Source organism: Heterodontus francisci, chromosome 1 (genome assembly GCF_036365525.1).
Source record: "Heterodontus francisci isolate sHetFra1 chromosome 1, sHetFra1.hap1, whole genome shotgun sequence".
NCBI classification, from domain to species: domain Eukaryota; kingdom Metazoa; phylum Chordata; class Chondrichthyes; order Heterodontiformes; family Heterodontidae; genus Heterodontus; species Heterodontus francisci.
The window spans coordinates 25,433,518-25,455,713 of NC_090371.1; the positions used below are offsets into that span (position 1 = coordinate 25,433,518).

General features: G+C 44.1%; 1 protein-coding gene across 1 annotated transcript in view; it reads right to left on the bottom strand.

Moving 5' to 3' along the window:
• gfra4a (GDNF family receptor alpha 4a) overlaps positions 1 to 22,196 on the bottom strand; it is a 190,323-nt gene that overhangs the window by 85,328 nt on the left and 82,799 nt on the right. The window contains exon 2 of the mRNA XM_068028734.1: positions 1,206 to 1,484. Within this exon, the coding sequence (XP_067884835.1) occupies positions 1,206 to 1,484 (279 nt within the window). The remainder of the gene's footprint in view (positions 1 to 1,205; positions 1,485 to 22,196) is intronic.

The following is a 22,196-nucleotide window of genomic DNA, read 5'->3' on the forward strand; positions in this document are numbered from 1 at the left end:
AAGGAGACATTCCAGGGTCGGCTAAGACCAGAGAATCCACAAACAGATGTGGTCAGACCAGCTGGTCATGTAACTAGCCTGCTTGGCGACCTTTTTTTTCTGAATTGTACAAACAGTTTGAACTGACAGTGTCTGTTTGCTCCTGGACTGAAAAGACCTCTCCTAGCTGACTTGCCACAGCCTCTCCTGTCTGCTCCCATCTCTTTCTCACGGAACTCCAAATCTACTGAAGACACGTGAACCCCAAGAGCTAACAAGGTTTAATAAGAATACTGGGCCCCAACGAAAAGCAAGATCTACTACAATCAAGGACTCTACAGTGAGCTCGAAGATCCATAACAAAAACCCTCTTCAGAGATTGCCTCAAACTTTTCCACTTTATTTCTTCTGCTCTGTTCCGTCTCTGCGTGTGTGTATCGCGTATGCATGCTAACGTGGGCCATTGTGTATCCATAGGTTGTGCTGGTTTCTTTGCCTTATAATTGGAAAGCAGTGAACAAGGATTCACCAAGGGGGAGCTAAAACACAGTGTATTTAAAATTAAACCCTGTTACAGGAAGAGCAGGTGAAGGCTGAGAGGGACTCCTAGACCCCTTTCTCACCTGGTCTTAACAATAAAGTATTGATAAACCTAACCGGAGGATAAACTAAGAGCTTGTTCCCAGGTCTTTACAGTAAGGGGCTTCATTTTCTGTGAGGAGCTGTGACAGGATGTTGCCCTCCTGATTGCTTCCTATCAACAAGCCCTTGGACTCACACTTGCCATTTCCCTCTGATTGAAACTCTCTGTAGTGTCTGAATAAACACTCCAGTTGATGTAGTAATAACCAGACGCTTTTATTTCCAGATGCTCTAGACCATTCCATCAATGAATAACGCAGTAATAGAAGACCTGGAATTGTGATTGATAGAATGTGCTTACTCCCTCAGGGCACCGTCTAGTGTTCAGTTAACAATATTTAAGAAGAATCTGCAAGAACTACAGCAAACAGAACTCATGACTGAAACAACAGTAACCCCAGATAAAAGCAGGGTGAGTGGAGTATAGTTACATAATACAAATTATGCATGTATAGTCAATCGCAGTCACTTACAGCCGTACAGTCTCCAAACATAATTGACAGAGGATTTACCTGTCCATCTCCATTCTGGCTGGGACTTGTGTCACCAAACGCAGCCAAGAAAGGAAGGTTGGAAGAACTAACCTTGCGTCATGCTTTGATGCAGGCTCCAGTAGATCCCGAGGCAGTTTTTCTCCTTCTTCATGCCTCGCTTGCATTTGCAGTTGTGCAGTGGGCTGGACAGGAGTGACATCACCGCACTCATGCACTGGTTCTTGGCTCCGGGCCCAAGTGGAGCGGCACTGCTGCCTGCCATGCATTGGCGGAATGTCCTGTACTTGGGGCTACATTTAGGGTCACTGATGCAGGTCTCGCTGGCTTGTAAGCAGTCGTTGTGGGCCCCTTCCACATTCGACAGTCCATCTACCAAGGGAGGAAAGGAACAAAAAGTCCACGTTTAGTCGACTGTCACGACCGTAATTACTAAACAAATTTTAGAAAGATTTTCATAGAATCTGGTACAAAAGAATACATTCCATTATTAAAATGCTAAATGCATGGGGGAATGGGCCAAATTTCAAAGAGCCAGCACAGATAAAATGGGCTGTAAAGTTCTGTGATTCTACGTAGTGATTTTATATCCAGTGTCCATTGATCAGTTTGTGTTCCTTTATCACTCTTGACATAAGGAAGATGTCTCAAAGAGGGGAGGTGAGGAGAGCATTGTTTTACGCAGTGAATTGTTGTGATCTAGAATGCACTGCCTGAAAGTGTCAAAACAGATTCAATAATAACTTACAAAATGGAATTGGATATTGAATGGTGAACAATAATGCAGCTGAGGTTGATTCTCCCTCACCTGACATCCACACAGATGTACTTTTTAAATTGTTATTATGGTGATCAGATGTGGGAAACTGGCTGTTCATTTTTTTGCCTCCTAACTGAGGAACATTGAACTTCTCACTGTCCTGAGTGGAAGAGAGGGATTTATTGCTATTTATTTAACTGAATATAATAGGAGTAGGCCATTCAGCCCCTCACACTTGCTCCACCATTCAATTAGAAACATGGCTTCTCTGTACCATTTTGGAGAGGGAATGTGTTTGTTTCCCTGGTGGCTATGAAAATCATTCAGCATGTTATCAGAGAGTCATTTAGGTTCACAGAAGGAGGCCATTCAGCCCATCGGATCCAAGCCGGTTATCCACGGAACTATGCTATTAGTCCCAATCCCCAGCTCGATTCCCATAGCCCTACAAGTCCATTTCTCTCAGGTGGCCATCCAACTTCCTCTTGAAGTCATTGATTGTCTCCACTTCCACCACCCTTGTGGGCAGTGAATTCCAGGTCATTACCACCTGCTGCGTAAAAAAGGTTCTTCCAAAACCTTCAATCTGTGTCCACTAGTTCTTGTACTATTTGGTAATGGAAACAGTTTTTCCTTGCCTAATGTATCTAGGCCTGTCATAATCTTGTACACTTCAATTAAATCTCCCCTCAGTCTTCTTTGTTCTAAGGACAGCAATCCCAGCTTTTCCAACCTAACCTTGGAACCAATCTCTCCTGCACCCTCTCAAGGACCCTCACATCCTTCCTGAAGTGTGGTGACCAGAATTGGATGGAACACTCCAGTTCGGGCCTAACCAGAGCTTTATAAAGGTTAACATAGCTTCCCTGCTTTTATATTCAATGCCTCTATTTATGAAGCCCAAGATCCCATATGTTTTACTAACCACTCTCCCAAAATGTCCTACCACCTTCAAAGATCGATGCACACGCACCCCAGATCCCTCTGTTCCTACACACTCTTTAGAATTATGCCATTAAGTATATATTACCTCTCCCTATTCCTTTTGCCAAATTGCATCACCTCGCACTTGTCAGTATTAAATTCCATCTGCCACCTCTCTGCTCATTCTGCTAGCCTATTTATGTCCTGTTGCAGGTGGTTCATATCATCCTCACTGTTTGCCACACCTCCAAGTTTGGTGTTGTCAACAAATTTGAAATTCAACTCTGTATTCCAAGCTTCAAGTCATTTATTGACATCAAATAAAGCAATGGTTCCAGCACTGACCCTTGGGGAATATCAATGTTGACCATCCTCCAGTCTGAAAGCCAATCATTCGCTATGACTCAATTTTCTGTCCTTAAGCCAATTTTTCTACCCATTTGGACACTGACCCTTCTATCCTATGAGTGTCAGTTTTGTGAACCAGGCTTTTATGTGGTACCTTATCAAGTGCTTTCTTAAAATCTATATAAGCAACATCCACCACATTCCCTTCATCAACCTTCTCTGCTACTTCATCAAAAAATTCAATTAGATTAGTCAAGCATAATTTGCCTTTTCCAAATCTGTGCTGGCTATTCTTCACTAACATGAACCTTTCTAAGTGTCCATTGATATTTTCCCTGATTATTGTTTCTAAAACCTTGCCCACCACTAATGTTAAACTAACTGGCCTTTAGTTGCTAGGATTGTCCTTTTTCCCTTTCTTGAATAAGGATGTCACATTTGCCACTGTTCAATCCTCTGGAACTTCCCGTATCCAGGGAAGATTGGAAGATTATGGCAAGCCCTTCCGCTATCTCCATCCCCACTTCCTTTTGCAACCTGGGATACAAGCCATCTGGGCCAGGTGACTTAACTACCCTAAGCATAGCCAGCCTTTTTAGTACCACCCCCTTCTCAATTTTTATCCTCTCCATTGCCTCTACTCTTTCTGCTTCTGCTGATATTTTATCAGCCTCCAATTTCTTCGTGAACACTAATACAAAGTACTCATTAAGTATATTAGCCTTGCCCTGCGCCTCTAACAATAGATTACCCTCTTTGTCCCTAATAAGTCCCACTCCACCTCTTACTACTCGTTTACTATTTACATGCTGTTGTAGGGTATTCCCAAGCGCAGAGGCACCTGCAGTAAATATCATACTGTGTAAATATTATTTGAGTAACCAGTAACATATAATATTAGTGAACAGTGAGGAGGCTGCAAAGCACCATGGGACTCAGTGAACTTGACCACATTCCACAGGAGCTGAGTAATCCAATCTCAAACAAAAGGCTAATTAAAATGAAAAGCAGACACCCTTGTGGAATGCTGACAAAGGTGCTAGCCTGTAACGAGGTGAAAACATCATGAGTAGTCCCCTATCTGTGTATGGGCCGGTAACGAGGTGAAGATAAGGGGGTATGGTAAACATCATGAGTAATCCCCTATCTGTGTATGGGCTGGTCATGCAGCCCCTCTACGCCTAGTAACTGCTTCTATTGGCTCTAATAATCAATGTATATAATCGATAATCGTTGTGATTGGACCATGTCCGGCCGGGATGGGCTGAGTAACTGTTTGAAAATGTATAAGTATGGAAGATTTTCCTTTGTTCAGTGGAGAGGCATCTGGACAGCCCAGTGACCTGCTCCCCGCTGGTGTAACTCAATAAACTGTTTGACATTGGAGCAGACTTGAGTGTCGAGTGATTCTTCTAGATTCATTCCCGCTAACACATGCCAATAGAAGACCTTTGGGTTCCCTTTTATGTTGACTGCCATTCTATTTTCATATTCTCTCTTTGCCAGTCTTATTTTCCTCTTCACGTCCCCTCAACTTATTGTATATGGCCTGATTCTCACTTGATGAGTTCACCTGACATGCATCATACACCCTCTTTTTTTTTTGTTTCATCATCATCTCTATCTCCCGCGTCAACCAAAGAGCCCTGTTCTTGGTACCCCAACTTTCACCTTTGTTGGAATGTTTCTTGCCTGTACCTAAAGCATCTCTTCCTTAAAGATAACCCATTGTTCCGATACAGCTCTTCCTGACAGTTCATTCTACCCTGGCTAGAATCCCTTCTCGGTGCTCTATTTTAATCTCAATATTCTATCTTATTTTGTTCCTTGCTTTTCTGCATTACTAGTCTAAACCTTATGATACGATGATCACTCTTCCCAAGCGCTCCCCCGACAGACACTTGGTCCACTTGTCCCCACCTCATTTCCCAGTACCAGATCCAGCAATGCCTCTTTTCTAGTTGGGCTGAGAACATACTGAGCAAGGAAGTTCTCCTGACCACATTTCAGAAATTCCTCCCCCTCCTTAACCTTTACTCAAAAACTATCCCAATTGATATTTGGGTAATTAAAGTCCCCCAATATCACCACTCTATAGTTCTTGCACATCTCTGTGATTTCCCTCTAGATTTGCTCCTTTATCCCTCTCTCACTATTTGGAGGCCTATAGAATGCCCCTAGTAGCATGATCATATCCTTTTAGTTCCTCAACTCTAACCAAATGTCCTTGTCCCTTCAGGGATATCCTCCCTTTCCAACACTGCAATGTCTTCCCTAATCAGGACTGCCACCCCACCTCCCTTTTTTCCTTCTCTCTCTTTTCTGAACATGTTACATCCTTACATATTAAGCTCCCAGTCCTCGCCGTTTTTGAGCCACGTTTCCATTATTGCCACTACATCACGTTCCAATACTGATATTTGTGTTTGTAGCTCACCAACCTTATTCACCACACTTTGTGCATTTACACACATGCATTGTAATCCTGTCTTTGCATCCCTCGTAGACCTTCTCAGTCCAGTACCATCTAATACAGAACTACTCCCTTCTCTAGTACTGTCTAACACTTTCTCTCTGACTCCACCTAATACTTTGCTATTTCCTACTCTACTACTATCTGTTTCTTCCAATTCTCTGTGTACTTTGGTGTTCCTCTCTTGTATTATCTCCTGGTTCCCACAGCCCTGCCAAGTTAGTTTAAACCCTCCCGAATAGCACTAGCAAATTGCCCCGCAAGGAAAGTTGTCTCAGCTCTGTTCAGGCGAAACCTGTCTGTCCTCTACAGGTCCCATCTTCTCCAGAACAAGACCCAGTGCCTCAGGGATCTAAAGCCCTCCCTCCTGTGCCATCTTTCCAGCCACGGATTCATCTACACTATCCTCCTATTTCTATACTCACTTGCGCGTGATACTGGGAGTGATCTGGAAAAGTCCTGGGGAAAATTGATGTCCAGAGAGATTTGGGTGTTCAGGTCCACTGTTCCCTGAAGGTGGCAACGCAGGTAAATAGAGTGGTCAAGAAGGCATACGGCATGCTTTCCTTCATCGGACGGGGTATTGAGTACAAGAGTTGGCAGGTCATGTTACAGTTGTATAGGACTTTGGTTCGGCCACATTTGGAATACTGCGTGCAGTTCTGGTCGCCACATTACCAAAAGGATGTGGATGCTTTGGAGAGGGTGCAGAGGAGGTTCACCTGGATGTTGCCTGGTATGGAGGGCGCTAGCTATGAAGAGAGGTTGAGTAGATTAGGATTATTTTCATTAGAAAGACGGAGGTTGAGGGGGGACCTGATTGAGGTGTACAAAATCATGAGAGGTATAGACAGGGTGGATAGCAAGAGGCTTTTTCCCAGAGTGGGGGATTCAATTACTAGAGGACACGAGTTCAAAGTGAAAGGGGAAAAGTTTAGGGGGGATATGCGTGGAAAGTTCTTTACGCAGAGGGTGGTGGGTGCCTGGAACGCGTTGCCAGCGGAGGTGGTAGATGCGGGCACGATGGCGTCTTTTAAGATGTATCTAGACAGATACATGAATGGGCAGGAAGAAAAGAGATACAGAACCTTAGAAAATAGGCGACATGTTTAGAGAGAGGATCTGGATCGGCGCAGGCTTGGAGGGCCGAAGGGCCTGTTCCTGTGCTGTAATTATCTTTGTTCTTTGTTCTTTGTACTACTTTTGAGGTCCTGCTTGCTAATCTCTTACCTAGCTCACTAAACTCTTTCTGCAGGATCCCATCCCTCTTCCTGCCTATATCATTGGTGCCAATGTGGACAATGAATGCTAGCTGTTCACCCTTCCCCCTCAGAGTCCTCTGCAGCTGTTCAGTGGCATCCTTGACCCTGGCACCAGGGAGGCAACATACCATCCTGGATTCACGTCTGCAGCCACAGAAACAGCTGTATGTTCCCCTGACTATTGAATCTCTTATCACTATCATTCTTCTAGTATTCCTTGTGCTCCTCTGTGCAGCTGAGCCACCCATGGTGTCATCGCCTTGGTTCTGGCTGCACTCCCCAGATGAACTATCACATTCCTCAGTATTCAGTACGGAATACCTGTTGGAGAGTGGGATGCACTCAAGGTTCTCCTGCACAGCCTGCCTGTTTCTTCTTGACTGTCTGGCAGTCACCCATTCTCTCTCTGCCTGCATAGTCTTAAGCTGCAGGGTGACCACATCTATAAACATGCTATCCAAAAGCTCTCAACCTCATGAATGATCCTCAGTGACTCCAGCTGCTGCTCAAGTTCTGAATCCCGGAGCTCAGGCTACGGCAACTGACGACACTTCCTGCACATATGGTTATCCAGGACACGAGAAGCGTCCTGGAGATCCCACATAGCACTGGATGTTCTCAAGTTCCCACATAGCAGAGATTGATGCAGCCCTGCCATCCCTCTGTCTATTAGATAATAAACCTTGGTACTACAAACCCTGCTGCAACTAATGCTAATAACCTACCAATAGTAATAAACTTTGCCAATAGTAATACTAACCTTTTAAATAGTAATAATAACTTTACTACTGTTAATAATAAACTTTAACAATACTAAAATCTACCTTACCAATATTAATACACCCTACCAATACTAAAATGTTATCAGTAGTAGTAATAAACTCACCAATAGTAATAAATCTTAGCAATAGTAATATACCTTATTTAAAAATATAAGACTCACCAGCTACTTACTTGTTACTTGTTATTAATACTTGATATTTTTAATGTTTTTAAACTCCTATTTGTTTAGACCCAGTCCCCAAGCAGCAATCCTCATTAGCCAATCAACTCATGACTTTCCTGTGATGTCATGGTTATTTTTTTTTTGTTGGCCAGTGTTGCTGTCAGGAGATGAAGGTGGAGATGGGATGAGGAGGAAGGGGTGAGGAGGAAAGGGGTGGGGCGGTGGACGTGGGAAGAGGAGGATGAAGAATAACAAATGTACACAAAAGGGAGTGGAATGGAGGTTGCTGAGCAGAAACTGGGGAAACGCCCAAAGCAAGAGGTACAAAGTATGGGAGAGAATTCCAAAAAATAGAGACATAGAGAGCCATCTTAAACTTACACATCAATCCACGGCATAATAGCAGCTCTCAGTGTTACCTAACTGTTAGGATTTTGTTTGCTCTATTCCACACTACACTGTACAATGTATATTAACAGAAATGTAATAGATTGTCCAAAAGAAACCATTAAAAAAAACTCTTTGCTGTTATGGGATATTTCATATACAGAGAAAGCCACTTCCATTAATCCTGGCCTCTCTCACGATCCCACAAGCTATTTGTTCCAGTCAAACCGTTGCTTGATGACTAAACCCAGCAGAGTTTAGGAACAACACTGCCTCAATCTTTGAGTGCCATCATTGTGTTTTGACCGTGAATAGAATAATGCACATCATCTCCCACTTGGTCTCTGTCTGGGATTAGACAGATCCCTCGGAACATAAAGTGACATCTTACAGAAACCGAAGATGGTTTAATTTCTCGCTTCCTTCAAATGTCACAACTGCCTGAATGCAAAATTGTCTGGTGAACATTTCAATCGGCTTAAAACCATTTGGTAGAGCTATCCAGATGGCCTAATGGATAAATGCATGATTTGCTGTGCTAGAAGGTTGCAGGTGAATCCTCAGTTTGTTTTCAGTCAGATTTCCTCAACTGGAGCAGAGCAGGAAGGGACTGTAATTCTCTTCAGCACTCCTGGGCTAGAGTGCGGGAGTGTAAAAACACCAGCCAGGACCTCTTCTCCTGATTGCCATTCAGTGAAGGCTGCTGCTGAGCACTTGTTCTCTATATTGTGATGCTTCCACAATCAAACTGTTCAGCAACAGTTACAATCTAGGTACACATGTAGCTTGGAAAGCTCTCTGTTTCTGTGGAAAATTGGTGGAAGATGGGAAACAAAATAAATATAACAGAACGCTGCAGCTTCCTGCTCTGCCCCTCGAGCTGCTAGAGCTTGGACTCCCATTCTTTTCTTGAGGCAGCAATAGAACGGGATTGGGATAGTGGCTTGAGTTCTCATGCTGCTTTGCCGCCAGTGAAGGTTCAGTGAACGGCCTCAGTAACTGACGCCATTGTGTCAAAGGCCCCACAGATTCACAAAGCTGTGTCTGCTGATCGGGAGGGACATCTGCCTGTAGGTCAATGGACGTTGTGGTATACAGAGTCAGTTTGTAATATATGTATATATTGTTATACTATCTGTAAAGTGTTAGGAACTAATTAGCTAAGAACTAGTTGTTATGTGTAAGTTTTCTAGTGGGGGAGCCACATTCATGCCTGCACTGGGGAGTCATGTTATATGTAACACAAGAACCAGTTCAACCAGGTTCTACAGCACAAGCATGGTGTTGAAATAAACAAGACTGACTCTAGCCTTTTCCAAGTTTTAAAATGTGATTCTTTCCAACATCTGGGAACCGGAAGCAACATAAAGACAAAATACAGTGGCAGCAAGTGTCTGTGAGTAAACCTACAACATTTTTAAAAGCATCAGATTGAGAAAAGTGACCCAAATTAGTGCCAGAGAGAGAGACAGAAAAACTGAGTGACTCGTGCGAAAACTCAAAAAAAAACAAAATGTCAGCCGGGACAGGAATGAATGCACTGCAACAGCCCATAATGAATTGGGAAGCTTATGATGTCAGAGAGGCATTTGAGAAATTTAAACAAAAGTGCAATTTGGCATTCAGTAGTTTCCTAAAAGGCACTAATGAAGAGGAGAGGGTCAGCTATATCCTTATGTGGGCTGGAGATAAAGGATTAAATTTATTTAACAGCTGGGACCTAAGCGAAGAGGACAGCAGAAGACCAGACAAAATTTTTGAAAGATTTAGCACCCATCCCCAGCCAAAATCAAATCATCGGATATACCGATATGAATTTCAAGGCCTCAGACAGGGACTAGGGGAGCCTATTGACAATTTTGTAGCAAGATCGAAAAATGCAGCCAGAAAATGTAAATTTAAGGACACAGATGAACGGCTGATAGATCAGCTCATTTGGGGTTCTGCACATTCTGAAGTACAGAAAGCTCTAATCGGACAGGACAAGCTCACAATATCGCAGGCTGTAGACACTGCCAGAGCACATGAAGCCACAAGCAGACAGATGAAGCCACGAGCAGACAGATGAAGACTGACCTCCCAAATGGCCACCCTTCAGTTAAGCCAAGGGTAGCAGGGTCGATGCAGTGAAACAGCAACTAAAGAATGTACACCAAACAGAGAGAAAGATGTGTAGGAGCTATGGATAACCACATGAACTGACAGATAGAAGGAAATGTCCCACATATGGATCAATCTGTAGAGCTTGCGGAAAGACCAATCACTGGGAAAAGATGTGCAGAGCAAGGCAAGAAGGTGGTAGACGAGTCATCAGAGCCAAAGTAACAGGGTGAAGGAACAATGAAAGAAACTAAAACATCCATACCCTGGAAGATGGCGATGGGTTTGAGAACATGATCAACATGGGAACCATAGAATTACACAAAATGTCTGGATGTGACAGTTCCCAGAGAAAAGAAATTCATACAACCATTCAGATCAGGAAGAGGCTGAGAAATAAAACCAGAATGATAAATCTGAAGATGAAGATCGATACTGGAGCGCAGAGTAACGTCATCCCACTCAGATTATACCAATAGATCTTTCCTGAAAATTTGGAGAAAAATGGTTATCCAAGGGAAGGTGCTCTGAAACCAAACAACGTCATGCTAACAGCATACGGGGAAACTGAGATTCGACAGCCGGGAACAACCCAAATCAGAGGGACACAGAAAGGAAAAGATGTTAACTGTATGTTCTACGTCACAGAAACAGATGGTCCAACTATCCTGGGGTTGAGCAGTTGCGAAGAGCTGCAAATTATCTCAGTACACCATGAGGTGAAGGAGGCGACACTGAGGGTTGAGGATAGTACACCCGTTGAAAAGCACCCCCCGATAAGAAGCAAAGAAGATCTGGTACAAATGTACCCAGAGTGTTTTGATGAGATGGTTGGATGCTTCGAAGATTTTGAGTACCACATCACTACTGACCCAGTGATGAAACCAGTGATTCATCCCCCATGTAAAGTACCAGTAGAACTAAAAGGAAAGCTTTAAAGAGAATTCCAAGAGATGGAAGAAAAGGTGATCTCCAGAGTCACAGAGCCTACAGATTGGGTAAATTCCATCGTGGTGAGAGAGAAGCCAAATGAATGGCTAAGAATTTGCCTAGATCCCAAAGATCTCAACCAAGCAATAAAGAGGGATCACTACACTATTCCAACATTGGAAGAAATCACACCAACACTGGCAGGAGCAAAGGTTTTCAGCAAGCTTGATGCCAGAAATGGCTCCTGGAATGTGAAGCTAGATGCAGAATTGTTGACAACATTCAACCCACCCTTTGGACGGTACATATTGCTGCGTCTACCCTTTGGTCTCAAAGTGATCCAGGGATGGCCTGATAAGACACAGAACACATAGCCAGCTATACGGCAGCACTGGTCCATCAGAGATGACATCTCACTGGAAGACGGTGTTCTGCTGGCCGGACCCAGAATAATCATACCCAAAACAATGCAGGAAGAACTTCTCCAAGATATACACAAAGACCATATGGGAATGGAGAAGTGTAAGCTCAGAGCCAAATCAGCTGTGTACTGGACAGGCATAGACGAAGATATCGAAAATATGGTGTATGAATGCAATGTATGCCAGAAGTACAGAAACTCACAACAGAAAGAGGAGATGGTAGCAACTGAAGTACCCCCCAGACCATGGCATATTGTAGGAGTCAATTTATTCACACATAATCAAGAATGGTATCTCATTGTCGCAGACTACTACTCAAAATTCCCTTTTATCCAGAAGATGAAAGACTTGAGAGCCACAATAATCTCAGCAGTATGAGTTCTGTTCGCTGAGCAAGGGATTCCTGAAGGGTTAATATGTGACAATGGCACCCAATTTACATCCAGAGAATTTAAGGAATTCGCTGAGCAGTATAGGTTCAACACCATCACCTCATCACCATACTACCCACGGGGACATGGATTTATCGAAAGACACGTCCAGACGGTCAAAAGAACACTTGTGAAATGCCAAGAGACGAAGGAAGACCCAAACTTGGCCTTATTGTCACTCCGATCCACATCTCTCAAGGCTGACATGAAATCATCTGCAGAGCTGTTAAATGAAATAAAATGTAAGACAACTCTGGCAAGCAAAATACATCCTTCAAGTGACCAAGAGGAAGTGAGACAACAACTCACTGAAGCACAGGTAAGAGGAGAGCAACACTTCAACAAATATGCTAAATCCCTACCCAAGCTGTTGAAAGGACAAACTGTACATGTACAGGATCCAATCATGAAAAGCTGGAGCCCAGCAAAAGTTGTTAGTGAAGCTGAGACTCCAAGGTCATATATCATTGAGACCGAAACCGGTAACCAAATGAGAAGGAACAGAATCCATATTCGACCTACACCTGAGCTAGAACAACAGAAAAGAACATCAACAACACTGGAAACATCACTATGCAGTGAGACAACATTAACAACAACACCAACAAGTGACACAACATCACCTGTACAGCGTGCCAACTCACCACTGAGAGCAACAAATGCCAAATCTACAAGATGGAGGCACAACATCTTACCACCCAAGCGATACTGTGAAAAATATATTTTTTAAAAAATACACGCTATAAAAGACTCTTAAAAAGGCATCAGATTATTTCCACAAGTCAGATGATAATCTTCTTTATTTATATTGACAGTTAAATTGATATAGGGCATTATGTTTTAAAGAAAGAGGGATATTATATATATGTATATATTGTTATACGATCTGTAAAGTGTTAGGAACGAATTATCTAAGAACTAGTTGTTATGTGTCAGTGTTCCAGTGGGGGGGGCCACATTCACGGTTGCACTGGGGAGTCATGTTATATGTAACACAAGAACAAGTTCAACCAGGTTCGACAGCACAAGCATGGTGTTGAAATAAACAAGACTGACTCTAGCCTTTTCCAAGTTTGAAGTGTGATTCTTTCCAATATCTGGGAACCGGAAACAACATAAAGACGAAACACAGTTCATTTAATTATTAGCCTCTTTGATTGCTTTTTGTGTTTGTCCACTAGCTTTTAGTGATTTGTGTACATGGATCCTTAAATCTCTTTGCTCCTCTGTAGTTCCTAGTTTCTCACCAGTTAGAAAAGACCTCATTCACACTGCACCGTGGTCTAGTGAGCCTCTAAAACTCTTTCACCTGGAACAAGCCTTGTAAGCTCCCCCCACAACCCCCCTTGCATGCACCCCTTATAACTCCAGCCGCTGATATTACTGGGTTCCTCAAGCACTTGTCTTTCCTGTTACACCAACTGCAATTGGTTTAGGGCACATAACTTTGCAAAAGATGCCACGGTTATAGAAAAGGCAAAGAAAAAGTTTGTTAAGACAATGGGCTGAATTTTACGCCGCCCCAGCGGGTTGGATGGTGGCATGGGGGTGGCAAAAAATTGAGTGGGAGGCTCCGGGAAGCCTACCTGCCCCGCTCCCGCCTCCGGTCAACTTTACGGCAGTTGGGTGGGGGGGAACGGCCTGCCCGCCCGAGGCCAATCAAGGCCCTTAAGAGGCCACTTAAGGCACTCGCCCGCCTCCACGGGTATTTTAGCCTTGTCAAGCGGGCATGCTATGAACATGAAAGGCTGCCCAGTGATAGCTGCCGGCCTTTCCGCGCCCTTGTGGGGGGCCATGGCACTCGGGCACAGAGTGCCCGATTGAGGGCCGCCCCCGCCTCCCAAACCACCGGCGGGACCCAAGACACTCCCCTCCCCCCAAACGACCACTCCAGCCGCACCAGGGAAGGATCAATCCCCCTGGTGAGGCAAGTCCAGCTTACCTCGTCTCCAGGTTCCATGGTGTCGGCTAGGCTGCAGTCCCAGCAGTGGCCAGTGCTACTGGTGGCACTGCTGGTACTAAGAGCTGCCGGCCCACTGACTGACCTGTAAAATATGTGACGTATCCTCGGGCTAGGCGGAAGCGTGTTCGCCACTGACCTTTATGTTGTTGGAGAATTCCCGTACGCCTAAGGTAAAACCCATTCTAATAGATCATGGTTGATTTGTACCTCCACTCCATTTACCCACCTTTGTTCCATATCTCCTGATACTCCTTAATACTCTTACCTAACAAAAATCAGTCGATTTCAGTTGTGAAAAGATCCTCCTGTTTAAATCCCTCCTTGGCCCCATTAATCCAACATCCACAGCCTTTAAGTGAGTTAGAACAACAAAGAACAAAGAAAATTACAGCACAGGAACAGGCCCTTCGGCCCTCCAAGCCTGCGCCGATCCAGATCCTCTATCTAAACATGTCGCCTATTTTCTAAGGGTCTGTATCTCTTTGCTTCCTGCCCATTCATGTATCTGTCTAGATACATCTTAAAAGACGCTATCGATCCCGCGTCTACCACCTCCGCTGGCAACGCGTTCCAGGCACCCACCACCCTCTGCGTAAAGAACTTTCCACGCATATCCCCCCTAAACTTTTCCCCTCTCACTTTGAACTCGTGACCCCTAGTAATTGAATCCCCCACTCTGGGAAAAAGCTTCTTGCTATCCACCCTGTCTATACCTCTCATGATTTTGTACACCTCAATCAGGTCGCCCCTCAACCTCCGTCTTTCTAATGAAAATAATCCTAATCTACTCAACCTCTCTTCATAGCTAGCGCCCTCCATACCAGGCAACATCCTGGTGAACCTCCTCTGCACCCTCTCCAAAGCATCCACATCCTTTTGGTAATGTGGCGACCAGAACTGCATGCAGTATTCCAAATGTGGCCGAACCAAAGTCTTATACAACTGTAACATGACCTGCCAACTCTTGTACTCAATACCCCGTCCGATGAAGGAAAGCATGCCGTATGCCTTCTTGACCACTCTATTGACCTGCGTTGCCACCTTCAGGGAACAATGGACCTGAACACCCAAATCTCTCTGTACATCAATTTTCCCCAGGACTTTTCCATTTACTGTATAGTTCACTCTTGAATTGGATCTTCCAAAATGCATCACCTCGCATTTGCCCTGATTGAACTCCATCTGCCATTTCTCTGCCCAACTCTCCAATCTATCTATATTCTGCTGTATTCTCTGACAGTCCCCTTCACTATCTGCTACTCCACCAATCAAAGTCGTCTGCAAACTTGCTAATCAGACCACCTATACTTTCCTCCAAATCATTTATGTATATCACAAACAACAGTGGTCCCAGCACGGATCCCTGTGGAACACCACTGGTCACACGTCTCCATTTTGAGAAACTCCCTTCCACTGCTACTCTCTGTCTCCTGTTGCCCAGCCAGTTCTTTATCCATCTAGCTAGTACACCCTGGACCCCATGCGACTTCACTTTCTCCATCAGCCTACCATGGGGAACCTTATCAAACGCCTTACTGAAGTCCATGTATATGACATCTACAGCCCTTCCCTCATCAATCAACTTTGTCACTTCCTCAAAGAATTCTATTAAGTTGGTAAGACATGACCTTCCCTGCACAAAACCATGTTGCCTATCACTGATAAGCCCATTTTCTTCCAAATGGGAATAGATCCTATCCCTCAGTATCTTCTCCAGCAGCTTCCCTACCACTGACGTCAGGCTCACCGGTCTATAATTACCTGGATTTTCCCTGCTACCCTTCTTAAACAAGGGGACAACATTAGCAATTCTCCAGTCCTCCGGGACCTCACCCGTGTTTAAGGATGCTGCAAAGATATCTGTTAAGGCCTCTTAAGGCTATTTCCTCTCTCGCTTCCCTCAGTAACCTGGGATAGATCCCATCCGGACCTGGGGACTTGTCCACCTTAATGCCTTTTAGAATACCCAACACTTCCTCCCTCCTTATGTCGACTTCACCTAGAGTAATCAAACATCTGTCCCTAACCTCAACATCCGTCGTGTCCCTCTCCTCGGTGAATACCGATGCAAAGTACTCGTTTAGAATCTCACCCACTTTCTCTGACTCCACGCATAACTTTCCTCCTTTGTCCTTGAGTGGACCAATCCTTTCTCTCGTTACCCTCTTGCTCCTTATATATGAATAAAAGGCTTTGGGATTTTCCTTAACCCTGTTTGCTAAAGATATTTCATGACCCCTTTTAGCCCTCTTAATTCCTCGTTTCAGATTGGTCCTACATTCCCGATATTCTTTCAGAGCTTCGTCTTTCTTCAGCCGCCTAGACCTTATGTATGCTTCCTTTTTCCTCTTAGCTAGTCTCACAATTTCACCTGTCATCCATGGTTCCCTAATCTTGCCATTTCTATCCCTCATTTTCACAGGAACATGTCTCTCCTGCACGCTAATCAACCTCTCTTTAAAAGCCTCCCACATATCAAATGTGGATTTACCTTCAAACAGCTGCTCCCAATCTACATTCCCCAGCTCCTGCCGAATTTTGGTATAGTTGGCCTTCCCCCAATTTAGCACTCTTCCTTTTGGACCACTCTCGTCTTTGTCCATGAGTATTCTAAAACTTATGGAATTGTGATTACTATTCCCAAAGTAGTCCCCTACTGAAACTTCAACCACCTGGCCGGGCTCATTCCCCAACACCTGGTGCAGTATGGCCCCTTCCTGAGTTGGACTATTTACATACTGCTCTAGAAAACCCTCCTGGATGCTCCTTACAAATTCTGCTCCATCTAGACCTCTAACACTAAGTGAATCCCAGTCAATGTTGGGAAAATTAAAATCTCCTATCACCACCACCCTGTTGCTCCTACATCTTTCCATAATCTGTTTACATATTTGTACCTCTATCTCACGCTCGCTGTTGGGAGGCCTGTAGTACAGCCCCAACATTGTTACCGCACCCTTCCTATTTCTGAGTTCTGCCCATATTGCCTCACAGCTCGAGTCCTCCATAGTGCCCTCCTTCAGCACAGCTGTGATATCCTCTTTGACCAGTAATGCAACTCCTCCACCCCTTTTACCTCCCTCTCTATCCCGCCTGAAGCATCGATATCCTGGGATATTTAGTTACTAATCGTGCCCTTCCCTCAACCAAGTCTCAGTAATAGCAATAACATCATACTCCCAGGTACTAATCCAAGCCCCTAGTTCATCTGCCTTACCTACTACACTTCTTGCATTAAAAAAAATGCACCTCAGACCACCAGTCCCTTTGCGTTCATCATCTGCTCCCTGCCTACTCTTTCCCTTAGTCACACTGAATTCATTATCTAGTTCCTTACAGGCTTTAGTTACTACCTCCTTACTGTCCACTGACCTCCTCATTTGGTTCCCATCCCCCTGCCACATTAGTTTTAGGTTTTCACTACTTGATGTGTGGTAAAGTGCTTTCGGATTTCACACTGAAATGGCTGAGCTCTAATTCTAAGATTATGCCCACTTGTGCTGAATTACCCCAACAGAGAAAATAGTTTCTCGGTATCTAGCATATTGAGAGTCTTCATCATTTTAAATACCTTGATTGGATCTCCCCTCAATTCTTTAAATTCAACAAGCCAAATTTCTTATGTAAAACGAAACCCTCGCCTGTTTAAATTCAGGGTGTGTCCAATATGAAAGGGATATTCCTCCTGTATAAATGGTGCACAACACTCTCTGAATAGATGACATGTGTTACCATCAATCCTGTAGCAATGTCTTCCCACTGCCTATCAGGTGCCAGGACCATGGAGACTTGTAGTTTTACTCTGTTATTATTCTTGTTATTTTGGAAGCAAATATATAATTTTTGAACATCTAGGGTTATGAATAAGGAGGGGTCAATATTATATACAATAAGCATAATGAGAGAGGAAGTACTAGAGGGTCTGACATCCTTGAAAGTGGATAAATCGCCAGGGCTGGATGGATTGCATCCCAGGTTGTTAAAGGAAGTCAGGGAGGATATAGCGGATGCACTGAGGATCATCTTCAAATCCTCACTAAATACAGGGAAGTACCAGACGATTGGATGTCTGCGAATGTTGTACCATTGTTTAAAAAGGGTGCGAGGGTTAGGCCAAATAATTATAGGCTGATCAGTCTGACCTCGGTGGTGAGTAAATTGTTCGAATCTATTCTGAGGGAGAGAATAAACTGCTACTTAGAAAGGCACGGATTAATCAGGGATAGTCGGCATGGATTTGTTAAGGGAAGGTCATGTCTTACTAACTTAATTGAGTTTTTTGAGGAGTAACAAGAAGGATTGATGAGGGTAGTGCAGTGGATGTGGTCTACATGGATTTTAGTAAGATATTTGACAAGGTTCCACCAATGGCAGATTGGTAAGTAAAATGAAAGCCCATAAGATACAGGGTAATGTCGCAGGTTGGATCCAAAATTGGTTCAGTGACAGGAAACAATGTTTTTGTGAATGGAAAGCTGTTTCCAGTGGTGTTCCACAGGGCTCAGTGTTGGGTCCCTTGTTGTTTGTGCTTATATTAATCATTTGGACTTAAATGTGGGAGGCATGATTAGGAAATTTGCTGATGACACAAAAATTGGTCATGTAGTTGATAGTGAAGAGGAGAGCCATCGACTCCAGAAATATATCAATGGTTTGGATGAGTGGGTAGAAAAGTGGCAAATGGAACTCAATCCACAAGAGTGTGAGGTAATGCATGCATTTGGGGAGGACAAATAAAGCAAGGGAATACACAATAAATGGGAGGATATTGAGAGGGGTAGAAGAAGTGAGAGACCTTGGAGTGCATGTCCACAGGTCCCGGAAGGTGGCAGAACAGGTAGATAGAGTGGTAAAGAAGGCATATGGATTGCTTTCTTTTATTGGCCGAGGTGTAGAATTAAAAAGTAGGGATGTCATGCTGGAACTGTATAAAATGCTGATTAGGCCACAGCTGGAGTATTGTGTACAGTTCTGGTCACCACATTACAGGAAGGACATAATTGCTCTGGAGAGAGCACACAGGAGATTTTCATGAATGTTGCCAGGGCTTGAAAGTTGCAGCTATGAGGAAAGATTGGATAGGGTAGGGTTGTTTTCCTTAGAACAGAGGAGGCTGAGGGGTGACTTAATAGAGGTGTACAAAATTATGAAGGGCCTAGATAGAATAGACAGGAAGACCTGTTTTCCCTAGCGGAGAGGTCAATTACCAGGGGGCACAGACTTAAGGCGATTGGTAGAAGGATTTGAGGGGAGATAAGGAAAAACTTTTTTCACCCAGAGGGTGGTGGGTGTCTGGAATTCACTGTCATGAATGATGGTGGAGGCAGAAACCCTCAATTCTTTTAAAAGGTCATGCACCTGAGGTGCTGTAACCAGCAAGGCTATGGACCAGGTGCTGGAAGGTGGGATTAGATTGGGTGGCTAGTTTATCGATGGCACGGACATGACAGGATGAATGGCCTCCTCCTGTGCTGCAATTTTTCTATGGTTCTAATCCATCAGTAACTGAAGAAGCCAAGAAAAGATGAAACAAGGTAGATCGTTTGGTTCAACTGAACACCCACATGGATTCTACTGTAACTATCTAATCTCCTGAGGAAATAATTTGCATAAATAACCCCTTGCTGCCTCTAAAAGTAAACAGATGAATCCAAGCCACTCAGTCATCCACACAAGTCCTTTGTTCAAACCTCACTCTCTGGTGAATTCAACCCTTCCCCAGGGCAGAAGCACAGTGTTGTGGAGTGTTTGCTCATTTAGTTGGTATTTATCTCTTCATGCCCAAGCTCATTTGCATTGGAACACTGGAACTGCTAGACGAGAAAAGACAAAGATCCATGTCATTTGACTTCTACCATCTTGATAGTCGAATGGTAAAATGATAATGGATTTGAGTATTCCTGAAAACAGAGACATTTTGTCCAAGCTTTTTGTCTTGCACTCATCAGGACAAATCGCAAGAATACCAATGTAAGGGAAGCAACAAATTTATACTATATGAGAAGAGAGTGCTGATTGGTTGACAAGTGAACTCTGATTGGTAGAGGCGTTGCCATGGAGAATTCACCAGTTTATGGTAACTGACAGTTAACTGCCAAGCTTTGTTTGAACTTTAAACAAGGCAGCTTGATTCCGATTGGTCAAGGCATGAGGAATGAACCAGCGAATGACTGTTACATAGTTTGCTTAGCTGAAACAGGAGCAATGTGTGTACATGTTCTTTCTGGCTGCAAAGAACAGGGCTCTGTGTATTAATATATGTAGCTTCCAGTACACGCAAATGCGCCACACTGTGAGACCGACTGACAATCTTAAATTGTAATTCTTTGCACACTGAGGATTATTTAGTAAATGTGGTCCAATTACAGCATCACATCTAATGTTGGACACCGTGTTTTGAGTTTTGCAAGCACAGGCTGGTTGGGTACGGCCTGTACCTTGCCCATTGCGAACAGTGGAAGGGACACGTTGTTTGATACGATCCACTAGTCTTTGGGACATATGGCCTATGTACCTAACATCACACTGGCATTGAAATAATGAATTTGCTGACTATTCATAACAATCAACCTAAAATCAATCAAAAAATCCTCTGTGGAGTGTGCATTTCCTGGCCACAAATCTTATTCCTGTTCTAATGACTTTTGTTCATGCTTTTCTGTCAACAATTACCACTGTAAATTGCTGACAACATTTATCATTCAATTTTACTATGTCAATTGTCACAATTTAGTTGCAGACTCTGGCCTCTAGGTGGTGCTGTGAATCAAATTTCTATCCCAACTCCATTGTCAGCTTGTTTGTTTTAATTCTTTCATGGGATGTGAATGTCACTGTTAAGGCCAGCATTTGCAGCCCATCCCTAATTGGCCTTGACAACTGAATGGCTTGTTAGACCATTTCAGAGAGCAGTTAAGAGTCAACCACACCGCTGTGGGTCTGGAATCACATGCAGGCCAGACCGGGCAAGAACAGCAGATTTCCTTCCCTAAAGGACATTAATGAACCAGATGGGTTTTTACAGCAATCGATGATAGTTTCATGGCACCATTACTGAGACTTGCTTTCCATTCCAGATTTTTATTAATTAATTGAATTTATTAATTAAAACTAAATTCCATCAGCTGCCATCATGGAATTTGAACCCTTGTCCCCATGACATTAGCCTAGGCCTTTGGATTACTAGTTCAGTGACATGACCACTACACCACCATCTCCCCCAAACTGCTAGTTTTTAAACTATATAACAGCTAGTTATATAATCAGAAAGCTTTGCCACACTCTAGATGCCACCCTCCAGACATAACACACTATCTAATGCAAATTTCTGCATCATTCTTAATAACAGACTCAGAAGGCTGGATTTTACTGTAGACTTTGGGACCTCGACATCGGGACCAAATGGGTGTCCTGAGCATGCAATTGCTGCCAGCAAGACTGGCTCAGCAATACTCCTGGAGGAGGCGTCCGAATTGGCCACCTCTGCGCTTGCCGTCCTATTCAGAACGCCAAGCGGGCTCTCAATGTTGCTAGCCCAATCAGCGGCCAGCAGCTCTGGAGACTCAGCAGCCCCACTGGGCACTGCTGAGTCAGGTCAGGGACCGTGAGGGCACCTCAACATGGAGGCGCCCTCAGAGGTATGGATCGAAATTAAAAATGATGAGGGGCGAAGCCGTCAGGTCCCTCGGAGTGAGGGGGAAACCCCTCCAGGTGAATTGTTTGGGCTGCCGGTGCAGCCTTTCCTGACGTCGCTCCCTCTCTGGGTCATGGAGCGTCCAGCCGCAACTCCCTCAACCAGCCCCTGCCAGTGAGCCCACAAAAACACCCCTAATTTGGCCTGAAACATATTAATCCCACTCCCAGTTAGCTCTGGAGAAAGATCCCCGGCGGCAGGAATGAGCTGGGGAGCCGTCCTGACGTGGCTTCCCCATATTTTCCTGGCATCCCCGCCCCACCCCACCCATCTGCCTTCAAGCCCACAATCACTGGATTGGGAAGATTCAGCCTGGAATGTCTGCAACTTCCTAAATGCACTTCCCACAAATGAAGGTGGTGTTAATTTTATAACCAAGATTGGTAGATTTTTGTTAACCATAGCTATTAAGGGATCTGGGACGAAGTCGGATTTATGGGGATGG